The sequence below is a fragment of the Petaurus breviceps genome, unplaced genomic scaffold (genome assembly GCF_028583685.1).
Source record: "Petaurus breviceps papuanus isolate PSGF00001 unplaced genomic scaffold, PetGlider_PUasm1.0 90919, whole genome shotgun sequence".
In the NCBI taxonomy this organism is placed as follows: domain Eukaryota; kingdom Metazoa; phylum Chordata; class Mammalia; order Diprotodontia; family Petauridae; genus Petaurus; species Petaurus breviceps.
Genome location: NW_027187378.1, coordinates 20,605,831 through 20,619,175, shown reverse-complemented (window position 1 = coordinate 20,619,175; position 13,345 = coordinate 20,605,831). Strand labels below are relative to the sequence as shown.

The 13,345-nt window shown below is 38.4% G+C and overlaps 1 protein-coding gene across 4 annotated transcripts in view; it reads left to right on the top strand.

Moving 5' to 3' along the window:
• The window catches only part of NINL (ninein like), a 188,856-nt gene that overhangs the window by 141,879 nt on the left and 33,632 nt on the right, over nt 1-13,345 (top strand). For 3 of the 4 annotated variants that reach the window (XM_069075549.1, XM_069075550.1, XM_069075547.1), the window contains 3 exons: nt 5,696-5,840; nt 10,488-10,553; nt 13,187-13,296. In XM_069075549.1, coding sequence (XP_068931650.1) covers nt 5,696-5,840; nt 10,488-10,553; nt 13,187-13,296 — 321 coding nt within the window. The remainder of the gene's footprint in view (nt 1-5,695; nt 5,841-10,487; nt 10,554-13,186; nt 13,297-13,345) is intronic. The other variant, XM_069075548.1, reaches the window with a different exon arrangement.

Below are 13,345 nucleotides of genomic sequence, written 5' to 3'. Positions count from 1 at the left end.
TTGGCAAAGATCCTGGAGCAGTTTGCCATTTCCTTCTCCAGTTCATTTTGCAGATGAGGAAACCGAGGCAAATAAGTTTAAGCAACTTGTCTTGGGTCTAATAAGTGTCTGAGTCTTTCTGACTCCAGGCCCAGCACTCTGTCCACTGTGCCACCTGGTTGCTCATTAAATAAATGTAGTGGAGTGGTTACTAATATTATATTTTTTTTCTCTTTACAAAAAATTCACTATGAAGTTTCTTTAATTGTCAAGTACCTTTAGGAAATTTAAAACATAATTCAATTTATTGAAATCTGATTTACATCTAGCTTGTTGGAAACAGATCTAGTACCTTAAAGATGGCATAGCTGTGGTTAAAATTAAGCATCTTAAACTACAATTAACTCCAGATGTGTGATTATGGACTAAGTTTCCTGACTTCCTCTAAGTGAAGTCATTTTATTTGCGCATAATTTCTTCCTTTGTGTTTTTTTTTTCTCCTTTAACTTTCAATGATAGTTGCTTGCCTCTGACTCCTCTTCACATTCATATCTGTCTGTCCCCATCTGGCTTTGACGTAGATGAACTATAAACTCATCCTGTGGATGTTTCTATTGATGTTATCGTTGTTAAATATATCAGTGAATACCATAAAATAATTTTACATGATTTGTTTGTTGTACTGGGAGAAAGAACACTTGATATTGGAAGAATAAGTAAATTATAAACTCAGGGACCACTGTAATAACTGATACTGCTTTAGTTTGGTGTGCATCTTTCAAAGGTTTTATTAATAAAGTATCAACATTCTGCTAATTATTTTTTCCCTTCTGATTTAAAAACAAACAAACAAAAAAACCTTGGTGCTGTTGCTGCTTCCTTTTGGAAATACTAGAGGGTAAAGGTGAGCCCTTGCTATCATTCTGAAGTGTGTGCATGAGAAAAGTATTTGGTGTTCTCCACTTTGATCTCTGCATGGTGACTTGTTCCAGCAATATAATCCCATACTCCTTGGAGATGTATGCATAAGTATTTTTTCTACGAAATGTTTGTATTTGTCTTTTGAAAATTGTATTAAATGGATAGCCTAATAGCCCAACTTTTTAAACTAGAGGGGTGTGTGTGTGTGTGTGTGTGTGTGTGTGTGTGTGTGTGTGTACAGGGATGGAGAAATAGGGGTAAAAGTGATGGGGTAGAGCACAGGTGGGTAACCTGAGGCCTTCTAGGTCCTTGGGTATGGTTTTTTGATTGAGTCCAACTTTTACAGAACAAATCCTTTTATTAAAGAGATTTGTTCTGTCAAGTTTGGATTCAGTCAAAGGGCTGCACTTGAGGACCCAAAGGGCCTCATGTGACCTTGAGGCCAATAGGTTCCCCACACCTGGGGTAGAGGAATAAGTTAGACTAGAAATTTTTGCTAAAAATTGGGGTTGATTTCTTCTTTGACTTGAAAACAGTACCTCAATTGGGTTCAGTTACCATTTTGACATAAACTAGGCTAGTTTTTTGTTATTTTTTTTCCATTTTGGATATTGACTCATAGATGAATTTTTCCTTCCCTTGATGTGATTTATCCATAACCCATTCCAAATTTGGTTTACCACATATACCTTTAAAAGGGATACTTACTGTTCTGGGTTGTTGAAAATTTGTCACTAAATCTTCAGAAGAAATGTTTTCCATTTTGTTGCTTTACTTCTTTCTCATTTGGAAACTATCATTTTTTCCATCTCTTCTTCCCTTTTCCTAAAGTGTGTGTGTGTGTGTGTGAGAGAGAGATGGACTTTTTTGGAAATCTGGTGAAACCTATGGATCTCTTCTCAGGATAAAATGTTTAAATGTGTAAAATGTAATACAGAGGATTACAAGGAAAACCAATTTAAAATGTTTTTTTGGGATTTATTTAGTATTTAATTTTCCTCCAGGTACATGTAAAAACAATTTTTAACATTTAAAAAAAATTTTTGAGTTCCAGGGTGACTAGGTGGCATGGTTAATAGAGCACTGGCCCTGGAGTCAGGAGGACCTCAATTCAAATTTGGCCTCAGACACTTAGCACTTACTAGCTGTGTGACCCTGGGAAAATCACTTAACCCCAATTGCCCTGCCTTCCCCTCCTCCAACAAAGGAACAAAACAAAACAAAACAAAAACTTTTGAGTTCCAAATTCTCTCTTTCCTTCCCCACCCCACCCCCAGTGAAAAGGCAAGCAATTCAATATAACCTTTACATGTGTAGTCATGCAAAACATATCCATAATAACCATGTTGTGAAAGAAAGCATAGACCAAAAAAAAAAAACAACAACTAAAAAAAAGTGTTTATCAATCTGTATTCAGACACTATCAGTTCTTTTCCTAGGGACGGATAGTATTTTTCAGTGAAAACCAATTATTTTGAAATAGTTATCACTTTTTAAAGTTAATAGACCCCATATTAAGAACACTTGCTCAATATCCTTTTGATGTAATAGTTCAAACTCATCTGCAAGATAGGAGGATTATAACCACAGGGGGAGAGCAGAGACCTGAGCAGTCAGTCATGCCCATTTTGTCCTCTCAGTTTTAAATTATCATTACTTTTTCCTTATTGTTGATATTTTCTTGTTATAAACTTTCTTATTATTAAGTTTTGATGTGGGTTTTTCCTTTCTTCCTTCCCCACTTAAATTCTACAAAAAGTCTTGCAGAAGAGAGAATAGGATGATTAAGCTAATTATACTTTGAGATATCCAAACACCGAACTTCAGGCCTGACCTTTTACTTTCACTTTTGCAGATTTAATCTGTGTAGATTTAGCCTACTCTACTAAACAAAGAGTCTGATGTGTCTCTGCTAAACTTGTAGCTCAGTCTAGAGGGTGATTTCATTTCTTTTTAGCTGCCAACCCAAGTGTTAGAAAATTCCCCCTATTAACTGATTTATTTTCTTCTTGTTTGAAACCCATATCTCTTTCTTAACAGGTTTGCTTTACACCTGCAGCTATAAAATAACAGCAGGAAGAGAGGTCAGAACTCTTCAAACCCAGGACCATCCAATTTGTAGCTCTCAGGGAGATTTTTTTGGTATTCACCAATTAAAATTTCCTGGTCCAATTAACACTCAAGTCAAAATATCACCCCCATGATGTCATTGGTCTTCTTAGAGAAGGAAGAATGAACAACCTGGTACAGGAAAAAAAAAAGTTCCCCTAAGACTCACAGAATTAATGAATGAATGAAAAAAGCATTTATTAAGCACTTGGTATATACTGAAAATGTTGAGATTTAGAGTTGCCGGGACCCCAAAATAGTAACCTGTAGGTCCTGCCCAAATGAATTCAACCCAAGCCTTCTTTTAGTCAAAGACAAACAAGGTTTATTAAAGAACCACCATACTGGCCAGACTCTTAAGGAATCTCAACATTGGCTAGACTCTTAAGGAATCTGAACTTGTATTGATTAGCGGGCCAGATTGAATTTGAACACTTTAATGGAAACAAAATGGGTCTTATATACAGAAAGACTGTTGAAGGGACCAAGAGAATGGGGTTTAGATAGGCCCAACGGTGGAAAGTAGCTGGAGATAATGGAGATAATCAACAATGAAGGTCTCAACTAGGTTAGGAGTAACCAAAAACTGGATTTAGCAATAATGAAAGGCCTGTTGAGGGGAATTATATAGCCTTGGGCAAATGCTAAATCAAGTGGGAAGATTCAAGGAAAATACAAGGGGGTTTCCAGAGTCTGTACCCCAGCAGGCACTGCACTAAGGGCTAGGCATACAAATACACATAAGTATGGAGGAAATGTACAAAACCTGTGTGCTGTGAGTTTTGGGGACCATCTCTCAGAAATAATAGTTTTAGAGGTCAAAGAGGCCTGCAGGGTTGTGTAAATAAAGATAGATTCCATCTATCTCAGTCTGATTCCATCTCATCTCAGATCCCACCAAGATATTCTGAGGCGATTAACTACTGGAACAGATCAGGTCTTCTTGGGCTTCTTTCAAGGTTACTTGCAAGTTGACATTCTTCCCCCACTCGCCCCATCACCTAATGACCTGTCCCACTTAGCCAAAATAAGAAAAGTGACTGAGCAGCCTTACCTGATACTCCTTTTGCCGGAAAGCTGTGTAAAACCCTATACATGTGTTTATCTGTTCTGTAGTTGTTAGTCACCCAACTACCCATCAGCTGATGGTTAATTAAACTTTTTATCTTGTAGCCTTGCCTCTGGATTTGTTGAACTTCAGTCAAAGGGACCTAGGTGGAAGAATTAGTCTCTGGAAGGATCTTAAGATCCCAAGCCTAAGGAATTTCCTGTAATAAGAAAAATACTTCTTCCCCTCAAGGAATTTACATGTCACCATTATGTCCAACATATTCAATTCAGCAAACTTTGAGTGCTCTCAATAACAAAGATAAGAGTCCTTGCCTACAAGCTGATGTATAGAGTAATGATCTATAGGCTTGGTTACTAATTTTTTTTGCAGGGGGGAATGCAGAGCAATTGGGGTCAAGTGAGTTGCCCAAGGTCACACAGCTAGTAAGTGTTGAGTGTCTGTCACTGTGCCACCTAGCTGCTCCAGGCTTGGTTGCTATTAAAGCACATATATGTAGTATCTTACAAACTCTTGGCAGCTTTCCTCATATTCCAAGCTTCCAAACGTAAGTAGGGTTGGGAGCCATTAGAAATGGGGGCAATCTCAAGTCAAATCTGGAAAACTTTTCTTTCTTCTTGAATTTTGACTGGATTTAGCTATGTCTATAGCTTTTATTCAGTGCAAAATACGAGATTCATTGTTGGAGGGAAAGCATAATTTTTTTTTAAAAAGTTGAATTTTCAATTTGGCACTCTTATAGGTTATCTGTAAACTTTGATTTCTTTCAGTCTGTCTGGGATTCAATTGGTTTTGCTTTTTTCCTTAATTATCTCTGTGCTTGTTTTTGAAACTTGATTCTTCTAGCTAGCTCAACAGACATGGCATATTTTTGCTATAATTGTTTACTGCAGCGTCTTTTTTCTCTGTACCTCCATTGTAGCCTAGGTGTATCTTATAAAGGATTTGTACTTAAAAAGGCTGCTGTCCCTGAGACTCATTTTTAAATCCTTATAAATGTTTGTATGTGTTATTGTCATAATCGTTTTTGCTTGTGATTTTGGATAATGGGGGTGGGAGGGTGGAACTGGTATCCTGTTTTGTTTAAAACTACTGAAATATTGACTACCTAATCACAACTGGGGAAAAATTTAAGCATCACTGTCAAAGATTTTAAATTCTGATTACAACTTCATACGTAGATCAGAGCACCTGCCACTTCAAAAACTGTCAAGTTTTTAGCTTCATTTCTTTATTTCTTATTACACAGGTAAATTAATCAGTTAAGTATGTGAGTCCCTACCTATTGTCTGGATCGCATTATTATTGGTACCATGGGAAAGATACTAAGGAAATTGAAGTTATGGTCCCTGATCTCAAAGAGATTACTGTTCCTCTTGGAACTTAAAATCTAGTTAGAAGCTTATCTGATTGGTGTTATAGCTTACTATCTTGCGGAATACCTGAGAAATAGAAAAACATAGGGAACATGAACTACACAGTGTGTCCCTTGGCTACAAATTTCCTTATTCTAATTTCCTGTGTCTCTTTTATGTCTGGTATAATTTCCCAAGAGTCTAAGTCTGTGATGTGACTGCTGCAAGTTATATTGAGTTTGTCTGGCTGTGCCCCTTACAGGACCTAAGTGACAGGAACGATGAGCTTCAAACTGAGTTGGAAGGCCTGCGCTCCCAGCTACATGAGAGCAAATACCATCATCCACGGAGTCCAGAGAAGGACAGTGTTCCAGATGGATACATTCTCCATGCTGATAATCAAGAAGGTAGAACACTCAAGATGATAGAGAATAGGTTTGGAAACAAATACCCTTAGAGCGTTCTTTCTCCTGTGCTGATGAGCGAAGCCTCCTTCTTGATTCACTGAAGGTGGTTGCTCCTGAACTTAAACTGATGTAAATTCATGTTTGGTTCTTCGCACTGTACTTTTGTGCTAAGGAAAAGGTCTCAGCAACCTAAGGCTTAAGATTATTCATAAAACCGTGGTCAAAGAAAATGAAAGATTTTTGTGTAGATGCAAAGCATTGTGAGATTTAAAGACTGTGTTTTAGATGAAGAAAATAAGGCATAGGAAGGGAGTACATTGTGTAAAGCAACATAGGTAGTAAATAGCAAATGTGAGATTTGAACTCAGATCTTCTGCCTTAAAATCCTTTTTTGTTTCTACTACATGTCACTTCTTGTATCTTGTATATAAGTTGTTTTCATGTTGTTCCCTATTAGAGTGGGAGCTCCCTGAAAGGAGGAACTGTCTTTTGCCTTGCTCTATATCCTCAGCTCTTAGCACAGTGTCTGGCATAGAGAAGGTGCTTAATGAATGCTTATTAACTAACTCTTGGTGGCCAGTGGAGACAGATTTTCACTGTAGAGGGAATATATGTACATGTATACACACACATACACACACATTTAATTATACTGGTACCCTGTTCATTAAAAGGTAACTGGTAGCCAGTTAAAGCAAATGTCAAACAAAGATCTTCCTTTTTCCCCTCTATCTCCCCTGACACCTCCCCCCCTTATGAAAAAACAAGAAAAATAAAATCGCTGTTACAAACATGTATAGTCAAGTCAAATAAATTCCCATGAGAAATTTGATTCCCCAAAATGATCTCAATCAACACTTTAGAGAATATTTTCAAAGGGGGGGAGGACTAAAAAATTCCTAGGAGTAATCTGAAGAAAAGAATGAAAAGCCCTTTGGCTTGGGTGCTGCCTTCTCCTAGGAAGAAGGCCTATCATTGGTAGATACCATTGGCTGATATAAGCAGTGTCAGGGTATCGGGAAAGAACTGTTCTCTTGAGCTGGGGGCTGAGGGGGTCAAGTGTGTATAAGTATGTGCATAACAGACTGCCATAGCAAAGGCTGTGCAAAGGTTAGTATTGTTGATATAGACCTTTCCATAGGTAGGGCCAAGGCTACTAAGAATAACTGACATTTGTATGGCCTTCTTAAGGTTTGCAAAGCACTTTTCATACATTATTATGTCACTGGAACCTCACAACAATGTTGTGTGGTCAGTGTTATTATCCTCGTTTTCCAAATAGGAGAATTAAGGGACTTGGAATGTTGTAAGTTGTATGCGAGATTCAAACCTGTGTGTCCTCTGACTACAAGTCCAATGTTCTTTCTACTCTACCCTCACACCTTTCAAAAAGAGGAGAATTTCTGTGCCCAGGGCCCTAGAATGCATTGCTGCGTCCCTACTGCACAAAGTCACAAGAACTCCCCAAAAGATGCCAGGAAGTATGGTAGAGTAGAAAGAGGTTGGATCTGGTGTGAAAAGTTCCATATTCAAATCTTAGCTCTTCCACATATTATATGAAGTTCAACAAGTCACCTTACCTGTTTGCACATGAGTTTCCTCATCTATAAAATGAGAACATCATACAAGATGGTACCTAAGTCCCCTTTCATATCTAATGTCCTTTCCAACCTTCATATTCAGTGACTTACATTGATGTTATGCTTTAAAATTGCAAAGCATTTTACATTTATTACCCCCGTTTGACCCTTAGAACAATTTTGTGGAGGAGGTGGTAAAAGCAGTTACATTTTACAGATTAGGAATCTGAGGCTTGTAGAGGTGACTTCCCTCACATAGTGAATAATTCTGAGAATCAGGCCTCAGACTCTAGTTTTTTAACTCAGAATCTAGTGTTATTTAAACATTATGCCTCCCTATCTCTAGAGAAGTGCCCAGGTATTTCTTTCCATGTGGGAAAATGAAGAAAGGATAGATTATCCTTTATGACCCTGGGAAAATTCTTTATTGACCTCCTGGGGTAGTTCTGACACCCTTAATCCTTTATGGATTTGTAGAGCAGGGCAAATGCCTTGGTTGGAGAACAACATTCCTTAGGGAACATGCTTTACTAAATAGGAACCATAGGCTTTTGTTGTAGTGATGGAGAAGGGAGAAGGGGAAACAGAGTCATGCCAGCTTCTCTAGCTGTGCCTCTGAAGCAACTCTTTCCCCTTGTCAATTAATTTATTTATTCACTGAAGGCCAAGCACTGTGCTTGATAATAGGGGCACAAAGATAAAAATTAGACTGTCTTTTCCCTCAAGGAGCTTACATTATACAGGAAGTAAATAACACAGAGACAAATCAATACCAAATAGGCATGAAGTCAATGCAAACAAATAAATACAAAGTAATTGGGGAGTGGGGTGAGGAAAGGCCTCCTGTATGAGGTAATACTTGAGTTGATCCTTACATTTATATTTATTTTATGTTATTTTTTTGGAGGGGGTAGGCAGGGCAGTTGGGGTTAAGTGACTTGCCCAAGTTCACAAGGCTAGTAAGTGTGTCAGCTGTCTGAGACTGGATTTGAACTCAGATCCTCCTGACTCCAGGGCCGGTGCTCTATTCACTACGCCACCTAGATGCCCCTTTTGAAAATTTTTTAAATTTTTTTGTCTTTGATCCTGACATTTATAAAATGTTATGTATCTGGTTGTCCCAAATTCTTTGTGACCTGTGAAACTCACAGTTTAGCTTTGGGAAATCCTCTAACAATGCCTCCTCTAGAGACAGTGGGATGAAAGGGGTACAATTGCACAGCCTACCTACAAGTTTTTTTTTTTTTTCAATTTCTTAAGGTTTTTAATTGATTTTCATTCCTTCCCTACCTTTACCCAGAGACATTAAGCTGCATTAATAGTTACCTGATCCTTGCTCATGGATCAGAAAGGGCAGCCAGTATATCCCATATCCCTGCATCATCAGTGCAGGATGCCAATAATAAATGCTTTACATAGACTCTTTGAGGACAGTTCAAGTGAGGGGCCGTAACTACTGCACTGAACAAATTCTGTCACTGAGCAACTGATTTCTTCTGTGGCAATGACTTCTTTCTAGTCTGTAGGCTGAGTCTACTTGAAACTTCCAGATTCCCCAGATTTCCTGTAAGTCATATATTCCAATTAACACAAAAATTGTACCCAGAAGAGCTAATGAAACATCTAAGTAGGAAATAGGAGTAATAGCATTGTTCTCCTTGGAAATTTAATTTTTTGAAATTCAAAGAATCAAATATTTATTAAGTGCTGATTATGTGCCTGGCATAGGGGTATGGAAGCAAAAGAAAATGAACCAATCCATTGCCCCCAGTGAACTTGCCTTCTAAGATGAAGATGTGGTGGTAGTAGTCATTAGTAGTCTCTGTTTTGTCAAGTCAAGGAGCCTGAAATGCTGTACTGTAGAACCACAGGGAGAAAAATCAATCCTAGAATTTCAGTTAGAAGAGAACACAGCAACCATCTAGTTCAAACAGAGGTAAAACAACAATTCACTGCAATATATCTGAAAAAATGGTCATCTAACCTCTGCTTGAAGACCTCCAGTGAAGAATAACCCACTAGCTTCCAGCACAGTCTGTTTTACTTTTTAGATAGCTCCACTTGTTAGGAAATTGTTCCTTGTATCAAACTGAAGTCTGTCTCAAAACTTCTACCCACCATGGCCAAATAGCATAAGTCTTAATCTCTTCCGGCAGACAGTCCTTTACTTAGTTTTGGATATGAGTTTAATACGTCTATGGGACATCTGGTTTGAGATGTCCAATAAGCAGCTGGGGATTTGAGACCACACTTTACAGGAGAAGTTAGGGCTGGAGACAAGTGGATCTAAAAACCATTTATTTAGAGATGATAACTGAATCCACTGGAGCTGATGAAATCACCAAGTGAAATAGAGGCAGAAGAGAAGAGATCCCAGGACAAAGCCTTGGAGAGAACCCACAGGTAGTGGGTACAACCTAGATGAAGTCCTTCCATTATTTCTAGGCTAAACATTCCTGGTTCTTTCAGCCAATGTGCACATGGCATAGCTTGAGGTTGTTCACCATCTTGCTTACATCTAATTTACACGCAAGCCAAGACATCAGCCTCGTGATGTCATTGGTCCTCTTCAAGAATGAAGGACAAGCAACAGTAACAGCCTTACTCTCCTTAGATTAGTTTATACGTGTCTTTTCTAAACTGTGAGCCCAGAACTGAACAAAATATTCCTGGTGTGGTCTAACCAGGGCAAAGTATAGCGGGGCTCATCACCTTATGCCTGGAAGCTATGTCTTTCAATTTAGCCTAGGCTCACATTAACCTTTCTCACTTCCCTATCACACTCTTGACTTTTAGAGAGGTTACAAGTCCCCTAAAACTCCTAGATCTTTTTCAGACAAATTGCTGTCTACCTCATCTTATACATATGAAGCTGATTTTTCCCAGGGCCAGGAATAAAATCCAGTAGTTCTTAACTCATAAAATTTCTTCACAAGTCCCTCTGTGCTGTGAAATTAGTAAGCAGTTTTATATACTGTATTGTTCACTGAGAAAACCAACATTGTTTTTAATAACTATGAGACCACCTTCTTTTCTTTCTCTTGTTCCTTTCATTCCCCTTTTATAGAAGCAATACAGAGAGTCAATTGGGCCCTTCAAATGAGGAGAAGTCTGTCTGCTACAGGCAAAAATGGTAAGAATATTTAGTAGAGTCACATATAGGGCTTTTCCTAATAAGGATTATAATTAGTGGTGGCATTTGCAGAAACATAAAATACATTGAACTAAAAACACTTTCTAGATTGACTTCTTCCTCTGCTCAGCCTCATGTAATGGATACAAAACAGGATTTCAGCATGCTATCTTCCAGTTTCCAGGGTAACACAATGTCTTCCTTTTTCTATGTATCTGTCCCCTAATTCTTCTTTTCCTGGGTACCACTGGATCTGTCTCACTTTTTCCTTCCATTTCAACAGCAAACTTTAAGTATCTATTGTATGCAGAATATACTTCTATACAAGGGGGGAAAAAGAATTCAAATAAGACAAGGATACTTGTCAAATGAGAGCCCTTTTTCAAATAAAGAAATGACCCTTCTCCATGCCAAAGCAAAACCTTCTCCATATATAAGTGATCCCATTCCATCATGTCTTCTCCAGCAGATTTCCTTCTCTCTATCCCCTGTCTCACTTATTTTCAATCTCTCCCTGTCTACTGACTGCTTTGCTACTGCCTACAAATATGCCCATCTTCAAAAACCCCCTGACTTGATCCATCCATATTACCTATTTGTCTTGTATCTCTCCTCCCTTTTGTGACTAAATTCTTTGAGAAGACCATCTACAGTTGGTACTTCCATTTCCTTTCCTTTCACTCTCTCTTTTTTGTTGTTGCTTTTTGGAGGTGGGGAGGCAGGGCACTTGGGGTTAAGTGACTTGCCCAAGGTCACACAGCTAGTAAGTATTAAGTGTCTGAGCACAGATTTGAACTCAGGTCCTTCTGACTCCAGGGGCGGTGCTCTGTTCACTGCGCCACCTAGCTACCCCTCTTTCACTCTTTCCTTAACTCTGCAGTCTGGCTTCCAACCTCATCATTCAACTAAAACTGCTCTCTACAAAGTTATTGATTATATCTTATTTGCCAAATCTAATGGCCTTTTCTCAATCTTCATCTTTCTTGACCTCTCTATGGCATTTGACATTGTCCTTCACTCTCTTCTCTTTAATACTCTCTTTTCTCTAGGTTTTCTCAACCCTGCTTTCACCTGGTTTTCATCCCACCTGTCTGACTGCTCTTTAAGTCTCCTTTGCTGAATCTTCATGTAGGTTGCCCACTAACTGTGGGTTCTCTCCAAGGCTTTGTCCTGGGACCTCTTCTCTTCTCCCTCTATTTCACTTGGTGATTTCATCAGCTCCAGTGGATTCAGTTATCATTCCTAATAAATGGTTTTTAGATCTATTTTTTCCAGCCCTAACCTCTCCTTTAAAGTATGGTCTCAGAGCTCCAGCTGCTGATTGGACATCTCAAGCCAGATGTCCCATAAATGTATTAAACTCATACCTGAAACTAAACTCATATCTTTCCCTTCAAAACCTTCCCTCTTCCTAACTTCCCTGTTACCATGGAGGGTACCAGCATCTTCCAATCAGCCAGACGTGCAAGTTAGGTGTAATTCATGTCTCCTCATTCTTTTTGATCCCTTATTCCTAATCTGTAGCCAAATCCTGTCAGCTTTACCTTCGTAACATCTCTTGTACACATTTCCTTTTCTCTTCTGATACTATCACCACTGCCCTACAGGTCCTCCTCACCCCATACCAGGACTATTTCAATAGTTGGTCTCCCTTCCTCAGATGTCTCCCTCCTTTAATTCACTCTTCACTTAGCTATCAAATTCATCTTCCTGAAGTATAGGTCAGACTGTATTGCCACAAATGCAGGGATCTCTATTACCTATGTATACACACACATACACGTGCACCTGTAAACACATGTACACACACATACGCTCTACTGAACAGCAATAGTCAATTAACCAGAACAATCCATTTTCTGATCATACCACATAAGTTTAATGTATTGCTAGACACATAGGAAAATTCTTGATTGGCAGTAAAACAATCAATAGAATGGTAAAGTGCTATTTAATCTCAGTATCTCTATGTCACTGATTCTGTTTCCACATACATACATACATGCATACACACATATATACATACACACAAATGAATATAGTGGCATGCAACACTGCATAGTGAAAAAAGAAGAAATCTTGCATCTGATACATGTTGGTTATATGACGTTAGGCAATTTACATGCACCATGCAACTCTCTGAATCTTAGATAGTAAACCCCCAGGGAGGGAAGGACCAATGGAAATGTCCCCTCACATTGTACTGGTATACCCATTTTTGTGCAAGGTGACCAGATTTCAAATTTAGAATAAAATAAAGTATACTTCATTAATGAATTTAGTCCCTTCTTTCTTTGATTCAGAAATGCTTTCAGATCTTCTTATCTTTCAGGTCATAATTGCCACATGAAATACCCAAATGCCACTTAACAGAAAACTCTGGTTATTAGAATAGTTGGGAATATTCTATTTTAGTTTGTTTCTCTCATTATAATATAGGGTGTCATTTCTTGTCCGCCAACATCAGCTTTATAATGAATTCTACCATGTCGTGTGTAGTGTTTTTGTACACTTTGTGAGGGTAGTAGGTGGAAAACATGAATACTTGACATCTCAGTTTCAAAGCTAGATATTTGGAATAGGCCCCCCTCTCTTCTGCCACTAGGTGAAATGAAATGCTGTTTTCCTTGCAGGCATCACTTCTGTTGGAGATGATCATGTACCAGTGAGTATAGAAACAGAGATAATGATAGAGCAACTCAAAGAACATTATCAAGATCTCAAAATCAAACTGGAAACCAAGGTAAAGGAAGAAAGGACAAAGCAAGTCACAGTCTACAAAATGAGCATTT